Below are 19486 nucleotides of genomic sequence, written 5' to 3'. Positions count from 1 at the left end.
TACTTTTCAGGTCTAACAACATGATTAATACTAGCCCTACAGCAAACTTGTTTTTTTATCTGAAACCTTTAGCTGGTTTTTTGCTGATGTTCTGGTTCTAAGTAATGATAAAACTCAGTCACTGGTCTTCTCATTAAGTACTACCGCTAATACCCAACCACCATAAAGTTACTTGGACATGAGATGGATCAAAAATTGACATAGGAGCCATATGCAGTGGGCACGGAGGAAAAATTGTCCAAGGCAGTTAGCAAGCTTAAATATTTGATTCCAAAGGAGTACCATATTCATTTATATTATACTTTGTTTCATTCCCACATACATTAAGACATCGAGATATGGGGCCACTCGCCATTCAAAAAAAGTTTATTTAGGATGCAAAAAAAGACAGTTGGGATAATTTTATTATCACATTCAAGGAATCACTGCAAGCCTCTTTTCTGCGATTTTTTGTTATGATTCTGCATAGCCTGTATATTTATAAGTGCCTTCGCAATGTTAGAGAATAGCTCTTTTGAGAAAAGATCGAACATTAATTCCCACCATACTAGGAACAGTGTTGCCCTAGATGTCCCTTATTGTAGGTTAGATAAATGCGGTAATTCATTTTATTACCTTAAAAAGTACTACTATTCAATAGATTTCCCCCTAAGGATAAACACAGGTGAGTGCTCAAATAAAAAAAAAGTTATCAGTAATTTGCTAATAAAGAAGCATTTTATTCTGGAAATGAATTTTTTGATTGTGAAATTGTGTTGTCCTTTGTTGATGTATAATCTTTTGACCTGCCATATTTTATTTTTTGTTTGTGTATTTTACTTTCTTGAGGTCAAATCTGTATGTAAATATAATTCAAATCAATCAACTTATTTATGACGAACACAATTGCAATTGGATTGGTTTAATGCCTTATAGATTATTATTTCGGCGAGCCGGGACTTGATCTGATGAAAAAGACAAAAGACTTTTTTGGGACGCTTAAGTTAATTGTAATGCCTAAGTTAATATAAGATGTGGAGATCACTTTTGCCCCAAGTAAAACGCACCTTTTGAAAGGATAATCTATTTTGTACTGCATTTTTCCGCTTTCTCAAAAACAATAGAGGGAGCCTATCTCCTCCGCGACCATCCACTCCCCACTACTTCTTCCCCCGCATAAGTATTCCATTTTAATAAAAAATTCTAAAATCTCATTGAATTTTTTACCCTTCTTCCCTTCCCCCTACCCAGCTGAGACACATACTAGTGCTTCGCTTGGGTTCTGTGCCTTAAAAATGATTGTTAAATATCTAAACCTGGGGCTGTGTGTGTCTGATTTAAAGTTTAGACCATTAAAAGTCAAGAAATTTTCTTTTACCGCCATGAGAATAGGCCCTCTGTTCTAACTCGTGTCTTTTCTCAATTCACCTCGGCGATGGCGTTGCAGGTGGAGGAAACGGACCCCTCTGGTCCCCGTGCCTACCACGGCTCTGCCGTCATCGGTCACAAGATCTTCGTCATCGGCGGGTTCGACGGCGTCGAGTACTTCAACTCGTGTCGGTGCTACGACGCAGTCGCCAAGACGTGGCGTGAGTCTGCACCCATGAACGCACGAAGGTAAGCATGGCAGCATAACCGCAAAGGGGCTCTAGGATTTGTAAATGGGAAGGAAGACCTGGGCTGGTATGGGGTGGGCTGACTATGCCGACTTTCAGTTTCCTCCTGAAGGCTATATCGAACGCTGGATTTATTCATTATTAACTGTCAGTCAGCAATATAACTATCCCTTAATTAGTATGTACCTGATGAAACAGAAAGGTTTCTATTCTCTCTTAAATTAAGTTGGGAAAACAGAAATTATAAATTTATTATTACTAGGAATTTTATCCCAGAAACTCGAAGAAATTGATTGCATCCCGTATCATTCTTGTATTTTCAATTTTAAGATATATTATAATTTCGTATTGAAAGCGCAAACAGTTTGAAATGGAATTGGTGCTCAACTAGTATATCGAGGAGAAGAGCCTAAAGGTTGGGTTTAACACCCGGTATGAAATCACCTCATCATACTCTCTTAAAGTGCGGTATATTAGAACGCTTTATTAATTAGTAGCATGATTCCGCATGATTGCTTTCAATTCTCTGACGTAAATATTCCTTGTTTATCAATTTTTTCTCTAATTGGAATGAAATTCACCGACAAAAAGTGCTTTCATTTCCTTCTAAAAAAAAAACTAAATGTTCAGATGATGATTCTTGATAGGTAGGGGAAATTTGAGAACATAGTTTTTAAGCTCTGTGAGAATGATAATTATTGAACTGCGGTAAGAAAGCATTGCCAAATGAGGAAGATCATCAGCCCAGAAATTCATCTTTATCGAACACTAAAGGATATGAGCAATAAAAATAACCGTAAACCGGGACAATTTTCCACGTTTTTTTCTTTATAAACTGCTCTCTTGTAAGTTAAGGTACGATAATGGTTTAAAACCATCATAAACCATTAATTTTGGTCTCTACTTTCAAAATGTGTGGAAAATACAACTCAAGTGAAAGTATACACGTTAAAATAATTAAAAACGTAGTTGGCAAAGATTCCCTGGAAGTGGGGCAACTTTACCAACTGATTGTGAGTTATAAGCAGTGGAAATCTCAATAAAAAATGAAAAAAAAGTAACTTTTAACTTCGAAAACTCTTTAATAAGAAGAAAGTTACATAGATATACTCAGGACACTGAAATTGGAATGTTTACAATTCACTAACTTCAATATTAAAAGAAAACTTTGACATTTTCGTCAGAAAAGATAAAGATGCCATGGGTTTCATTGCAAAGAGGGGCAATTATATCGCCTGTGTGATGAAAAAAGTGGCACCTCTCTTGTCTAGTTCGGGCACTAGATGAAGCGCCATAAATAATATTTTTCAAAATCTGGAAAAGTCGTTCCACTTGTCAGACTTGTTCCCCGGTTTACGGCACGCCTGGTATGTTTTATTAAGGGATATCTCTGCTTGTAAATACACCGCCAACAGGCATTTCACCAATTTTCAAATTAATCTTTAATACAGGCCATTAAATATTCATTGCTGCCCACTCCACTGTAGTATCAATTTAATTTTCCTTTTGCTCAATGAAACCTTTCCCCTTTTCCGTCAACCGTTGTTATATCACCTTTGTTGATCTTTTTCGGATTTCTATCTGATATTAAGCAGAAATATTCGATATTTCTTCTTTTACCATATAGAAATTATTTGTGATACTCAGTGCTCAAAGTGAGGATTCTTTTAATTTGTTAATGTAAATTTTATAATAATATCGTACCTACCTATAATATGCTAGGTGTTTTCTGAATGGAAGAAATTCAGCTACTAGTATTAATTTATTTAATTATGTACACGCATTTATATTTAATTTTTTAAATTATTACCGGTATCACAATCAATTAAGTATAAATATCTTAGAATCGAGGACAGCCAACCCTAATTTTATAGTTTCTCTTCAAGTGTAGTCGGAAAAAATCTACTGGAAAGCATTGAACATGGTGAGTAAGTATACCCTGAGAAATTAAGGAGAAGGAAGTGGATGTTAATGAATTATATCCTTAAAAGGAAAAGAATGGTCGGAACCACGAAAAAAGAAATGCAGTCACGCGAGCGGGAAGAGGGAAAAAGGAAGCAAGTTTTTTAATACGCAGATATTATTTAAATCGAGCGATAGAAAAATTAAAAATCTCGGAGAGGAGATGGACAGCGTAATAACGCGATTATTAGCGTTTTCTGAGATACCCTAAATTTGAGGCAGTGTACCAATACTTTAGCTACCAAGACATTTTCTCCTCTTCAGCGTGTTTTTGTCCTTAGTTGTCGAGGTGGTAGCCAAAATGAAAGTGTAACTTTGCAAAATTTTACAGATTTTTACTGTAGGCGATCGACTTGTTTTTGCATGTGATTTGCGAGTTCACATCATGAATAGCCTACCTCTGATCCAGTTACATATAATAAAACTGTAAAATTTTACTTGAATGGAGGCACTAAGAAAATTTCACATTCAAGGGGAGGTACCCAAGAGTTGGCGTTTAAACGTCGCAGTTAGATATAAGGTGGAATTTCAAGAGATATGAGTTTATGCGCAAACGTCTCATAGACCTTAGTTTTCAAGATATTTCAGCCGAAATTACCAGTAAAGATGATTACAATATAGACTTTGATTATAATGAAATGTGAGTCAGTTATTTAATTTTCCGGGAAAAAAATAATTTGAAAAAGTTGTGACCCCTGAACAGATACTCATCGAGACCTTATTGTTAAGAGTTTAGTAAGAGTGCAATGTTAATAATCTTACACTAATTGTGTAGAGGAAAAGGTTTTCCTGCAAAATTACTCTACTTTCAGGAACATCATTAATACTGATTGCTATTATGAAGACTTCTGGGATGAGTGGTAGATGCTCTGACGGTTGCCGATTTTATTCATGTTCTGATGAGATAGCGTCGCAGGCCGGATGCTGACGATTTATTTCTGCATATACTTCTTTGAATAAAAAAATTAATTCTTTTTTGGCCCAAAGAGCCTATGGTAAGCCAAAAAGTACATATGAATATTTTTTACAAGATTTCCTGACAGAATAGGAGTTTTAAGGTGTATGCAAGAAAATATGTGCGAAATCTCTTGCTACTGCTTGACGTACGAGTTATAGTGGCTCGCTAGAGTGTTAACAGAAACGAGGCAAGCAATTAACTTTTTTGAGGAGGGAAAAAAACCGTCAATATTTCGTCATGAGTAGCTTAAGGATTAGGAGACGGATAGAAAAACGGAAAATACGAATCTCTTTATTTCTTCTTATTAGAATATTTAAATAAATGGTTAACAAGCCTATTGATGCTCTCGATTTTGACTGCATTCGTCCCCCTTCGCATTACCAAGGTGTTACGTGAGCGTAGCTGTGCTCGAAGAGATAATCTACGCACTCGGAGGCTACGATGGCCACCATCGACAGAGCAGCGGTGAGAAGTACGACCACCGCCTCAACCAATGGACAATCATCGCTCCCATGAACATGCAACGCTCTGACGCCAACGCTGCCACTCTTAACGGTAAGTGTTCACAAAATAGGGACATTCAGGTTGGGTGAATGATCAAAGCTCTCGTTCACTATGGTGACGGACCACTGCGAAGCATATTATTCTCAGTCTCCCTGAGTGGAAAAAGTTGAGTGGGTGCTAAGTTAGGGATTTTGAATCTTATAGAAAAGAAAAATTGGCCACCTAGAACCAATATTTCAGCTCCCGCCAATCAGCGACGAGTGAGAGACTAGTGTTCGAAATAACTGCTCTTAGAAAAGACTAAGCGCTCACGTTATACTGCTACGAAGCGGTTGCATTCAGGGAAAATCGTACAGCATTAGTAACAGATCTCTGAGCGATGTTACTGGATACTGTTATTGTTATTTGATGATACTTATTGTGAATCAAATACCAAAGATACTATTCGCTCTCCTGAGGATTCTATTACCACATGATGACATATCCAGAATCTGCTATAGGCACGATGTTATCCAGTACGTAAGGACTGGAGAAAAATGCTTACTATTTTTGCTACTTCGGTTTAAATTTGCTCAAGGTTCACGAAGGTTGGCTTGGATATGTGAGGGTATAGTTCAGGGGCGGACTGATCAGGGATGTGTGGTGGATACATGCACCGGGGACTTCTTCCCAGCGAGGCCCCAGGGTCTGTACTATAATTGTAGAAGCACATAGTTGCCAATTACCCAATATTCCAAAGTGCCTCGTGAGTTAGTGTTCTCTAAGGCTATGATTCAATAGTGCAGGTTTCACTTCGTTTAAAAAAATAATTAAACTTTCAATATACATTCGTGTTGAAATACTGCTAGCTTTTTTGGTAGACATAAATAAAATTATGAATATTTTCATTAAGCTATTAGGAGAACTGAAGACAAAGTTACTTCAAATTTTAAAATGTACTCCTTTAAATGAGAAATTTGAAATTCCAATCCAAAAAATTCAACCTTTTTTTCTAACGGGGTTTGCTTTTGGGATCCATAATTTTTGTTAGGGTTTCAGAGTTCTAATAAATAATTGTCTAACTGATAATGCACAAATTCTTCCCTAAAAAGGGTAAATCAATTTTATTCATCATCCTCGCCTGTTCCCATTCCCATACGGTTTCTGTCCCTTCATATCTGCTCAAGACTTATCTATCTATTACATCCGATCTCATCCTTGTCCATCCTAGCTAGGGAGCATCCCTTCTAGTATTGCTCAACTTTGAATCCTACTCCAGCCTGATAGTGAAGCTATAACATCCCTTATACCCGCTTTTTCCCGGTAAGCAAGTCAAAAGCTCTGCGTAAGAGCTTTGCTACTTTTGATAATAGCTTTAAAAAACTATTAGGCAGTTAAAAAAATCTCAGTAAATATTTTAAGACGGTACATTTTTTTATTTTATTTTCAATTTATTACGGGAGCCAATTTATAATTTAGGATTTTAAATAATTGTTTTTGATATAAATTACTTTTGGAACAACGTCCAACTTATAGCTGCTATTCAAAATCCCGTATACCTATAAAAATGCTAATCCTACATTTAAAATATGTAAGCACTATTCAAGGCATAAGCGAGGACTAGCCACCGGCTTACCTTTACGGATTCATCTACAATAGTGCGAATATCACACAGGGGAAAATTCAATTGCCTTCAATCCCGATTAGGACAAATAATTATTCTTTGGTTAAATTTTTAATGTATATTGCAGAATTATTTTACTGGTTTAAGAATAAAAACTATAGGATTCATTTTTTTAGATAAAACTAAAATTTTTGATTATTTGAGTGCCAATCACTGTCTCCTCTATTGTTATATTGTTTCGTGTGCCCATTGCAGGCCAAAAATGGTGATTAATCTACTACACCAGTTTTTGTCTAACTATGGAAAAAGTTCTTCTTTGAGTTAAATATTGCAGTCGCACTTCAGCTTTAGTAAAAGTTTCATAAGGCCTGACTTTGTAAAATTGAAAGTAAGGGACTGAGTCCATGACCTAATAAAGTAACGACTTTTAAATTAGTGCCTCGAGAAAGCCGTTGACGTTACATCGCCGCGTGCGATATTAGAAACGAAATACGGCCTCAAAACATACGCCGTCTCGAGCGAGGAAAACATGAATTTATTGAACGGTTAGTGAGACTCCATGATTAGATAGTTAACAGGAAGAAATGGAGAAGAATATTTCATGACCTTTTTTTTTTAGAAAGTATGCGTTTATGAACGTTGTTGCAAGAGCAAGTTAATTCTTGCTTCACTTATTAAAAGTTTCACCTCGATGCTATGTAACAATCTGTCGGAGAGGCACTATGTCCACCTTAAAGCAGTACTTGAATAAGGCTCCAAAGTTTGGCTAACTTAATAAATAATTCATTTTGGTCAATTTTATACGCACAGCTCATAAAAAAATCCCTGAAATTAGTATGAGATGCGTCATATTTGGAATTCACTTGGAATAATTTCGGTTATGGAAATTCAAAATCAACACGCCAGCTTTTATTTTTAATAATATGAACATGTTTGTATATTTAAGAAGAGAGAACTGGCAAGCAATTGTTGTTGATGGAGGAAAAATGTAATTCAAAAACTGGGAAAAAATCATATGCATATACTTGCATTTCATTTTCAGTGCATATCATGCATACTCATTGCATTATTTGTTGCAGGGAAATGTAACACAAATAAAGAAAAACGTATAAATTATCAAATAAGATTATGGCCAACGAAGCCTGTGTATGCTAAAATGTGGATTAGTATAGTATGCAATATGATAGAAATGGGTAGTGACTGATCATGCTTACGAGAGAATAGGAGTAACATTGTTCAACATTAGAGCCATAAAGTAATAAAGAACGTCTTAGAAAATATGACTGACTTAATATGCATGCAAGAGGAGAAGAATATTTTGATTCATATAGAAAAATTTAGAGAAAATAGACACATCTCCTGTTATGCCTCTTGTAACAGAACGTTGCCTTATTCCGGCAATGAGCTTTACTTATTTTTAACGTTTTTTTCGGTTTAAATACATTGAAAAAAATAGCAAGAAAGAATAAGCCGAGGAAATTAGCCCATCGATGGGTTATTACTTGCCTCATTTGAGCACTTGGCGAAAATAAAATGGGGGAAAACATAATAAAAGGGCTTTTCTTGCTTCAAATCCGACATTTGAGCTTATCACAAGAACCTTTGCTTGGGTCATGTTCAGTATGGCAATGATAGGAAAATTTCACCAATTCACAATAATTGAGTGTAATATTTTATAACCTGCCGCATTAACGGCTACGAAATTCACAATGAGTACCATGCGGAAAAATACCCCCGACCGAGAATGAACCAAGGGCTTTGGTATCCTGGCCGCTGCGCAGATTAGTAAGGTATCCTTGGGGACTGTTTGGAAGAGGACCCATTCAATCTCCCAGAAGTGCTCCCCTTGATTTGAGCAAATGCACAGCGGTACACTTTTTGCAGAGTTCGTTCAACTATAATCTTGTTTATGCTGTGGATGGTTTTAAATAAAGCAACAGACGAAGTGAAGTGCCTGGGAGTTACGATAACCACGAACCTCTCGTGGTGAACACATATAAGAAATATTTGCGGAATAGCACTGAATAAATTAGGATTCGTCAAGCGTATTGTGAGAAGATTTTCGGATGAGAAAATAAAAGAAAGATGCTATTTCGCACTCGACCGACCGCACCTTGAATATACAGCGAGCATTTGGGATCCGGTGCAAGCTTAATCTGTGATCATGAATAAAATACAATGTCTTTAATAACTGCGACAGGCATAGAGACAACGTTACCCAGGAACTAAGCGTATTAGGTTGGGAGCGGCTGGAGACTCGTAGGCTGCCCGATAGGCTTAGATAGCTTGAACAATTGAGAATATGCATATTTATGAGCGACACGGAGAGCATAATATTAGAGCCCCACTATATCTCCAGGTCGGACAGAAGCGATAAATTAAGAGAGACATTCCATACGCCTTTTAGGCGGCTTGTGGGGCAGTATGTAGATTTAAACAAAGCTTGATTGTTTTCATTACTTTGAATGCATTTGAGTTCAGAGTGACCCCTTTACTCTCAATGTTTGCAATATAGGTTTTGCATATGCAATGGTTAGAATTGAATGGTTATGAATTAGGTATGTTGCAAGGTGTGTCCAGAAAATAACGGGTACTAAATGTTTCAATTTCATGTGAGTTTGGTGAGTCCGATTGTCAAAAAGCATTTGTAATATGCTGGTATACATGCCCCTGAATTATGACATAATTTTCAGCTGTATTAATTGATTACTTTTTCTGTGGAAGCCGCTAATGCTAGACTTGTTTTTACGAGCTCGGAAAATTTGGCTCACACTAATAGCTTGTTCTTGAATTTAGGCAAAAAAATGCTGTATGCCTCAACCTTCATATTTGCCAGACATGGCTCCGTGTGACTTTTTCCTATATTGAAAAAAATAAAGAGAACCTCAAAAGGGTTTTACAAGAATAAATGACATTAAAAGGAATCGCTGTTGGAGCTAATGGCTATCAGAAGTTTGAGAAGTGTGTTGAGGATTGGATGAAGGGCTTACCCAAGTAGAAACTGTCTAATGGGGGCTATTCTTAAGGCGGCAACATCAGTATAGACGAATAAATATTTTTTAAACTATAATCATCGTAATTTCCTGCACATACCTCTTGTATAATTTTTGCGCACGGATAAAAATTTTGGAACACTGCACTATGCCATATTTTTTCTTTGAGATCTGGATCGCTCTGCCCATCAGCGACGCGAGCGGCGACTTTTGTAAACACATTTTAATGCGCGGTGTGGGGACAGCAGATTTAGTGGCCGATTAAAGAATCCTCTTATATATTTTCGAGACGCTATCCAGATTCCATGATTCTCATGATGATTTTGCCTAGGTTCTTGGAGCTAGGTGATAAGCCCTTGGAGTCCAACCGAGGTGGCAACTTCTGGGAATATATCGTTCAAAGAAGCCTTCACTATCAGTGACGAACCTCATGCACCTGCATGAACCTGCGCTAAATCCGCGTTTCACGGTATCTCTTATGATTGTGTTTTGGTTTTTTTCTTTGTTCTCAGGCAAGATATACATCACTGGAGGATTTAACGGCCAAGAGTGCATGAACACGGCTGAGGTGTACGACCCAGTGGTCAACCAGTGGACACTGATTGCTCCCATGAGGTCCAGGAGAAGTGGAGTCTCTTGTATTGCCTTCCACGGGTGCATCTATGTAGCCGGTAAGCACACAATCGCTTAATCTTCTCGTTACTTCTCTAATCCATCTAAAATACCTTGCGGTTAACTCTGTATTTCCGATTTTGAGAGAAAATTTGGATGACGTATGATTCACTCATATACGGGCACAGTTTGGAATTTCAATAAATTATCGTAAACGACGTGCAAGTAGCAGCTCATCTGAAGGGCGGGAACGGTTCACTTTCATCCTATTATTGCATTGGCTTTGAGCAATAAATAATTTAACGAATGACTAATTTGAAGATGCAGCTCACTATCCGAATGTTTTCATTCGGGAATACAGAATAGTCCTCAATGGGGGCTGGCCCTGGAGGGTCAGTGTAATTTTCCGAATCCGGGATCCAATTCGGATGACGTCACAGATTTACTCAGATACGGGATTTGTTTGGAGGTTCAATCAGTGCCCATCTATGGCGAGCGAGTAGCGATCCACTCTACGGCCTCAATTTGACAGGAGAGGTTCGTTTCAATCTTTTTATTATTAGATAGGATCGCAGGATTTCTTGGCGAACTATTTGCAGGAATATTTATCGGGTTCTCCATCGGGTCAGGTTTTCCATCGCCAACGTTTCGATGCCCAACTGACGCATCGCCATCGTGACATATCTGCCCGGACGATAATATAAGTCGATCATCAATATGTTGGGAAATAAAAAATGACACGGGTGAGATTCCGAGAAGAATTCCTGCAAATTGTAATTTTTGTTTCCTCAAGTAATTACTCCAGGAACGGTTCATTTGAAAATTTAATAACTCTCCGAATGTGATCATTTTCATTCCAAAATATAGAATAACCTCAGTGGTCTACAATGAAGTATAAGCCGTAATTTTAAGAATTTAGTAAGGCGGCCAAGTTTATCCTCACAGCTTTCATCTAGCCAATAAGAGCACGTCTTGAGCTCGACAGCTGTCAGTGCAGCGTCTCGTCAAACTGAAAGTGGGTGGTAGGTAAATCAATTGACAACAGGCCATATGTTGAAGAACTGAAACTACCTGAAAGGCAAAGTCAAAAGGGCATTTAGCTAAAATAATGAAATAGCGGGGTGAAAATTATGTTTAGGCTTCACAGAAAGAAACATCTCACACCTTATTAATGAAGTTAGTAGCTTAATATTACCTAGCACCAAATAGCAGTAGAATAAGGAATGAATAACATTCTGAGTTGATCTTTCCATTCCATTCGGGTTTTTTCACCGCGTTTGTTCTATTTTAAAGACAACAGTTTCGCTGGCGTTACAGTCAGCGTGAAAAAACCCGAATAGAATGGAAAGATCATCTAACCAACGCCGCGAAAATCTTCGAACCTACAACATTCTGAGTTGGTAACACAGAATAATACTTGTATGAAGAGTCTTTTCACGGAGCATTACAATTGTTCTCGGGCTTCCATCCGGTTGATTTGCTTGTTCAGATGATTCAGACAGCCAACGTTTCGCGCACTAGTTCCTGCCACCTTCCCCCCCACAACACAGTGTGTGTTCTTCGAAGTCGTTGGTAAAACGCCACGAAACAGCCAAGGGTGAAGTCAGGTAGAGTTCCGGTTTTAGGTTAATGTCATTCGTCTGTGCAATTTTCACCATTAATGGAATAATTGACTTTTTATGCACGCATTTGATAAGAAAACCTTATTTCTTCCTTCTCGCAATACGAAGAATGATCCAATTTAACGGCACTGGGGAAGTTGGGGAAATCTGTATTATATTCCCATTATTAAATTATAAATCGCTTCGGTGTATTACCAGTTACCCATTACCGCCGATCGATCGACGGGCGTAGATACGAGTTCAAATATCGAATAATGATTCTTCCCGCAGCAAATTTCATCCTAGTTGTATCCGTACGCGTAACAGCGTATAAAGCTAACTCTTTCATGTAGTGCTTAATCAACCGCATAGTATTTGAGCTTAAATTTTATAGAAACTGTTTTTTTTATCAATTTTCATTTCTTCTCTGCATTTGACCATGGCCCTTCACAGGCGGTTTCAACGGCATATCTCGGATGAGTAGCGCTGAGAAGTACAACCCGACCACCAACCAGTGGCTCGCCCTTCCCGAAATGTACAATCCGCGAAGCAACTTCGCCATGGAAGTGGTAGACGACCTCATCTTCGCCATCGGTGGTTTCAATGGCAGCTCCACCATCCTTCTAGTGGAATGCTTCGACGAAAGCCTCAATGAGTGGTAAGCACCCCTTGCACCAGCCGACGAGTAGCTTAGTGGGAATTTTGTGTCCAAACTGTTGAACCACTCCATCTGATTGATTTTTGACCACCTTCTTATTTCTTGGAGGATTTAATGGGATTTTATTTTGCAGATCTTCAAAGGTTAGGAAACACGCATCTTTACATCCAACATGCGCCTATATATCAATTGTTATTATTTCTTTATCGCAAAAATGCTATCGAAATTAAACAGCTCTATGACGTTGCAATAAGGTCCATTCTCTCCCATCTAAATCTCCCTCATTTCAACTAATTGTTTCACCTCTTTGGAATATTCTTCAACCATAATTTACGCCCTTATGCATAATTGCATTTTTCGTGCACTCTCAAGGTTCGAGGCGGCTGAGTTGAACCTGTTCCGCTCGGCGCTGTCTGCGTGCGTGGTGAGGGACCTGCCCAACTTGGGAGATTACGTGCACCCTCACCGGGACCGCGCCGTTGAGGAACGGCGCCAGCGGCTGATCGCCCGCGAGAGGGCGCGGGAGGAGGCGGCGGCCGCGGCGGCTGCGGCCTTTGCGGACGACGAGGAAGAAGAAGAGGAGGCGCGGATGCAGGATGCGAGGCCTGACCGACAGGATCCCCCCCAGGTGCAGGTAGGCGCATTTGACCGTATGCGGGTGGGCTTTTTAAAAGGTATTTTTGGTATGGTAATCGCAGGGGAGAAGTGGTTAAATAAATGCATATATTGATATCTCTCCGTGTCAATTCCACACAGATTTATTCGGTAAATCGTGGCCTATTTTCAACACTCCCGTGTCATTACCAAGAAGAAATACTCTGTGAATTGAAACGCTTGTTATTTTAACACTGTTAATGTTTTACGAATTATGATATTTATGTTTTCAATGAATAACTTGAAGTTTGTTTTTCGAGAAAATTTTTTATAAAATCATGATCATTTCAACGTTCCACGTAATCGTCTGGTTTACAGTTGAAGTCATCTTCTTCCGGAAGAAGTTGACTTAATTATGAACCATCGAAACTATAATTCATGATTTAATAAAATTTCTTTAAAAAAACAAAGCTCAAGTTATTCATTCAAAATGTTAATAAAATTCCACAAAGTATCGGGGGACTCCACCAGCTGATATCAAATGTTGTTAGGGAGTGGTTGAAGCAAGGAGAGAGGCAATTTTTGAGAAGAGACAGAAAGGGAAAAATGTTCAAAGTAGGGAGGTAAAAAAGAATACTGTAGCTAGAATAAAATAAAGAGGCTTTGAAAACAAACGTCTGACGTTAAAGAAATTTTGTTACGGCACAGCAGCGCTCAAACGGCAAGAATACACCGAATAAATCTGTGTGGAGTAGACTAAGGTACGAATATGTTTATTTAACCCATGACCGTTTCCACTAAGATAGCTCGCACAAAATGGAAGATGTGCGAAGTGGATACCCAAAGAGCCCGGTGGCTATCTTGACCGTTAAAAATAGGGACATTTAGCATAAAACATTTTATGACTTAAACACAATAGTTCAGTTTACAATGTTAAGTAGTAGTGCCTTCATTTCTCTAATGCCATTTGTAAAAAAGATTTTTATGTCGCCCCAAGTAGCTAAAAATATTTTATTTCTTATAAAAATTAAAGGCTCAAATTTTTAATTCATGCCATAACTTAAGGCCGTCCGACTGACGACCATTCGAAGATACGACCAAACTTGTTTTGAAATATCCCTTAAATGAATTCTTTAAAAATTCCACAAAAATCGCACGCATATTGCGGCTAAGTGTTCCTATCATGACAGCATATTAAGTGGTTTCTTCGCAAATTTTATCCGAAATTTTTTAATGTCTTAATTAATTTGTAATAATGCCATTTTTATTGGTTGCTCAAAGGATTGCACGTTTAAAGTAGGTACATATACTTCACAGAGCGATTCTACAAGAGTCGGCACATCAACATTATAGGCTGGATTATGGCTTGTAGATAGTATAAATGCATGTGCACGGGCACACATTGTGCATGTCGTGTCCGATTTACAATCAATCCTACCAACGACTGCATTCGGATCGTTTCCTGCGACGACGTGGTCAAAAGACAAATGTGCCGTTTAAAAAGGTGTGAAGAAATTTTTAAGTGAGCATTTAATACGGCTATAAACTAAATATTTCAATTTCAAAGTAAAATAGTCTTCATGTCTATTTTCATTTTAATTTTTTTTCTACCTAAAACGCTATCAGCCTTTCAGCACTCATTGAAAATAGAAGCACAAAATTTTTATGAGACATAAAACCTGCGCAACCTGGATGTTTGGTTCTTGATTTTAGAATAATCTCTCACCAGGCACTCGGGTATTTACATGGGACGGTCAGCATAAAAGCAAATCACGGTAAGAGGCACTAGCGCTCCGAAAGGAATTCCTGCCCGCCCGCCATGGCCAGTCCACCCTTGGGTATTTAGAGGAAGTGATTGACAACTGAAGGCCATTGCTCTATCGGGAAGGTAGGGTGGAGAGAAACCCGGCGTCAGCGTTAGCCTATTCATAGCGAAAGGGATCTATCCGACCATGGCTTAACGACCAATTCGACGGACGCACTTTATAATCCTTCCACAATGCACGCAAACAGTGATCTGGCAGCCCCTGTAGAATCTCTTCCACAGCAGGAATTGGAACCCGGCCCTACGATGTGAGAAACCAACACTCTAGTCGCTACACCACCCCAATGCCAAATGTAATTTTATTCTGAGGCGATGACCGAGAGGTAGGTGCTTAATTACCATATGCATACACAATCGGAGATCTGTTGCATTTTCAAATGAACGGATTCATTTAATTATTCAAGGGAACAACGGTGACACAGTGGGAACACACTGCTCCCGTAGGCGCAAACCCTTAAACTAACCTATTGCTTCAGCGCCATCGGCGGACACGTGTTGAAATTACAAACGTGTCCGTTTTTCGCTAAAACTGTGATATCATCTGAATTTGAGCCCAAACTCGGGAATACAGGATATCCCTCAAAGTCTCATGCGTACATAGTTTGCTCTATCTTCGAGTGGTAGCTCCTCGGGAATGCACGTTTAGTTCACTGGCCCACTACAAACTACAAATCACCGATATAAACAAAAGTTCTTCTCCAACATACGAGAGTGAGGTGAAAATCTCTCCGGCTGGCAATGAAAGATTGACCTCAAGTTGAAAATGATTTGATGGAGGGAACAGGGTCATCGAAAACTTATACCAACTTGCGGTGAATCTCCTCATGTGCCAACCCGTCCGAAACGAAGAACTTTATGGCCGTAAGATATCGAATTTTATCCATTTAAAGACTTACCGTGCCGACCTTAGTATTGTAGAATTGGACTACAGTGCTCGTCATTTTTAATACGTATGCTTATTTCGTAACACATCCTTTCATGCGAGGAATAGGTGCTTGGTATCATTTTAAAGAATGAATATTGCTTTTGCTTTTTTTCGTTTTTTTATGACGAGGTTAGATTTAGAGATTTACCTTTTTGTCAAAAAATTGAAAAACCACTGTTTTTCAAAAGGCGGATGGCATAATATTGCGCTCGTATCGAAAATCGAAGGATTTCACGTGACGTAATATTACGCCCATAGCACGTAAATTTTTGACGAAAAACTCGCCAGACGTCTTCTACACAAATTCGTGCAAACACACCAATCGAGAGAACAGGTTGAAACTTACCATTCGAACTACTGAGACACCAACGCACATACCCACGCAGAATACAAATGCTGTCGTGATTGGAGTGCCATCTCTGTGTCAGGCCGAGAAGGTTTCACCTCGAGTAACTTACATTGCCATCGAGAAACTTACCATCACGTATTATTCATAGTTCTGTGGTTTTTTTTATTCTTCACTTTAGAATGTTTTTTGCGCTGAATTATCCCAACGGTCAATAGGTCATTTAACGCTATTTATATCCATAAACCGGTCTAAACGCCTATAGCGTTTAGTTACATAATAATGATAAATATAAATAACTTTTCAATTCCACATTAATTTATAAATATATGACTTAGATTTTTAAGTTGCTCGTGATCATCTGGTGATGTTATCACCAGACGTCATCATCATATGGGATTACAATTTTTTTTACTTTTCATTATGTTAAGTCGATTCCATGAAGTCAAGCCCGAGAGGACGAATCAGTTCTATTAGTTTAAAGTATACCGCGACTAGCCACGGTGATAACTTTTGCGGGAGTCACCCGCAATGCACAATCGTACGAAAGATCCACAGCGAAAATACATCCGCCTTGACCGGGGTTCGGGGGCTAAAGCACTCGACCAGAAATCGGGGGATCCGGGTTCGAATCCCGGTCAAGGCGGATGATTTTTTCTCTACGGATCTTTTGCACGATTGCATTGCGGGTGACTCCCGTAAAATTTATCACCGTGTATAGTGCCGGTATACTTGGAACTAGTCAAGAGTGAACACCTCTATGTGTTCTATGTCCGGGCCTGCTCTCCGGCTGTGGCGCTGTGCGCACGATATGGTCTGCTTGTGGCATCATATGCTCAGCAGTCCAGCTACACCTTGTCCGGTAATGCCCAAAAAATATCCACTGGGAAGAATGACGTCTTGGTAGTGGAACTTTAGCAACAGACCACCGAAAGGCCTCAGTATCCCTTATGCTGTATTGGGAATGTTTTCATTTTTTAATGTCTCTCTTTTTTTCTCTTGATAATAACGAAATATACTTTGAAATAAATCTGTATGTTCATCTTGAAAATAATATATTTAAATCGTAGCTTTACAGGATAAAGCTCTTGACCGGGAATCTGGGGATCCGAGGTCGAATCCCGGTCAAGGCGGATGATTTTTTCTCTGTGGATCTTTCGCACAGTTCCATTACCAATTTTTTTTCGAAAACATTCATTGAAAGTCAATTTGCCAGCTCACACTTAAACCCTTTGCACTCACTCACCACTAGGTGCAGGATGTTGATGGAGACGATGAGGAACAGGCTCAGGGGCCGCAGATGGGTCTGATGGACAGGGTCAGGGACATGCCCATTGTTGCCGTGAGACCCGACGAGCGAAACGGTGGAAACGACGCCAATCACGACAACAATGAAAACTTGTTCGGTCCGGGAGTGTTCGTCGCGTGGCTTGCGCAGGACGGGAGGCGGATAGCGTTGCTCGGGCCCGAGGAGGGGGAAGTCGGCATGGTCGCCCTGGCGGTGGACGAAGAGATGGCGGGCGAGGACGCTGACGACGAAAGGGAGGATATGATGTGAAAAGAGGGAGGGACGAGAAAATACGCACGCTAAAGTTGTCGAAAGAAGAAAAAAAAACAACACAACCCGTCCGGTCAAAATGAATGAAATTGGATGCAAACTTAAGAGGCGCGAACCATCATTTTACGATTCAACCGACAGAAAAAAGATTTCCCCGAACATAGTAAGATGTGGTTCAAGGAAAAATTACGATTGGCACAATATATTTACGATAAAAAACTGAATTCGGTCTCTCTACCTCTGACCAGCCAAAATCAATAGAAATTGATATTGAGTGAAGCACAAACCGATTCGAAGGTCGACGGGGACAAAACGAAAGCAGGATCCATCATCATCCATCGATTTAACCGGCAGAAGACAATCCTCCTCCCAAACGCCGCAACATGGGATTCAAGGAAAAAATTTTGATTAATATGACGTGCACACAATATATTTATACATTCAAGAACTACAGGAGATAAGTCCTCGAGGAGTTCATTCCAGGCATAGAAACACAACAAAAACTGTTATTGAATTTTTCCTGTATCCATGAAACTTCACGAACACAAATCTAAATCAATCACAAGGTTGAATAAAGTTTGGCTATCCGTTATATTTGTCCAGATTATTCAATTGTGGAGCAACAGTATGTCATAAGTATACTGCTAGGGTATAGGTACATCATGCTGATCTACCTATAGGGTATGGGGTAGAGGTAGATCATGCTGATCTACCTATACCCTATAACTTTCTATTTATATAAAAATTAATCCTCGCAAGGATAAATCCAGAAAAACTAGCCTGTCCATTCAAAAGATGAGCTGTAAAAGATGTGATTTTGATACCCACTCCCAAGGTAAAGTCAAGAAATCGCGCACTGGCCATCTTGAGAAACAAATCATAGAGTAATATGCGTTAAATACATGAGATATCTTTCGACTTTGAATTTTTTAGGCATGCGCATTGCAGATAAGGTTGCGATTTGGAAGGTAAATTAATTAGATCTCAGACGTGACTTTTTAGCTCAAAATGCACGATTCTTTCTGTTTACATTAGTGCATTTTCTCAATAAAAAATAAAACATCGGCCATCGACGCCGATCCAGACGGGTTTCAGCTTGGATTCAACTGCTCACGTGTGTGACGCATAGCGACCATCGTTCTATTGTTTTCAGTTTTGTGTTGGAGATGCTAAGTTGCCTTTTCAAATAACTTTGCGACTGGCCCAGTCAAGCAAACTCGGAATGTTTCGAGCGGCGTCGCTGCAGGAGGTGGGAACCTGAGGCACTTGGGATGTGGGACGGGGAGAGACAGAGAGGCGGGCGTTGCCACATTTGCTCAAAAGACTTTTTCAATGAATTGAAATACAATAATGTCTCAAAAATACTCTTTCCACTTGGCAACCCAGGTAACTAACTCAAGAAGCGTACACCACGGAGGTCTCAAAGCGAATGAATTTCCCTGAGGAAAACCTCTTGTCTATCGCATTTTGGTTGGTTTTCAGGAAGACACGTGGCCTCCGCTATCACCCCTCTAAAAATCTGGGCCAGCCTCTCAGTCGCAAAGATATTTGAAATGAACTCTTAAAAAGTTTATATTCAACCAATAAGTCAAACAAACGACATTCCTATCTATTCTAGCCAGATGATGATACGCTGTATCGAAACCGGTCGCAATATATTTTATTTTGTGAAACAGCTAAGTGTTTTCTTAACCTTTGTGCATCATGAAGGAGTTTCACCATGTTACGCCAAACACCATCGCATCTATCTAT

General features: G+C 39.2%; 1 protein-coding gene across 1 annotated transcript in view; it reads left to right on the top strand.

Moving 5' to 3' along the window:
• The window catches only part of LOC124157108 (kelch-like protein 10), a 33360-nt gene extending 15034 nt beyond the window's left edge, over positions 1-18326 (top strand). The window contains exons 5-10 of the mRNA XM_046531602.1: positions 1427-1596; positions 4901-5070; positions 10128-10286; positions 12282-12486; positions 12859-13120; positions 17429-18326. Of these exons, the coding sequence (XP_046387558.1) occupies positions 1427-1596; positions 4901-5070; positions 10128-10286; positions 12282-12486; positions 12859-13120; positions 17429-17734 (1272 nt within the window). The 3' untranslated portion in view covers positions 17735-18326. The remainder of the gene's footprint in view (positions 1-1426; positions 1597-4900; positions 5071-10127; positions 10287-12281; positions 12487-12858; positions 13121-17428) is intronic.
• The last annotated feature ends 1160 nt before the right edge of the window (positions 18327-19486 follow it).

The sequence above is a fragment of the Ischnura elegans genome, chromosome 4 (genome assembly GCF_921293095.1).
Source record: "Ischnura elegans chromosome 4, ioIscEleg1.1, whole genome shotgun sequence".
NCBI lineage: Eukaryota > Metazoa > Arthropoda > Insecta > Odonata > Coenagrionidae > Ischnura > Ischnura elegans.
Note: the sequence above shows the minus strand (reverse complement) of the source record. Positions and strands in the feature narration are given on the sequence as shown.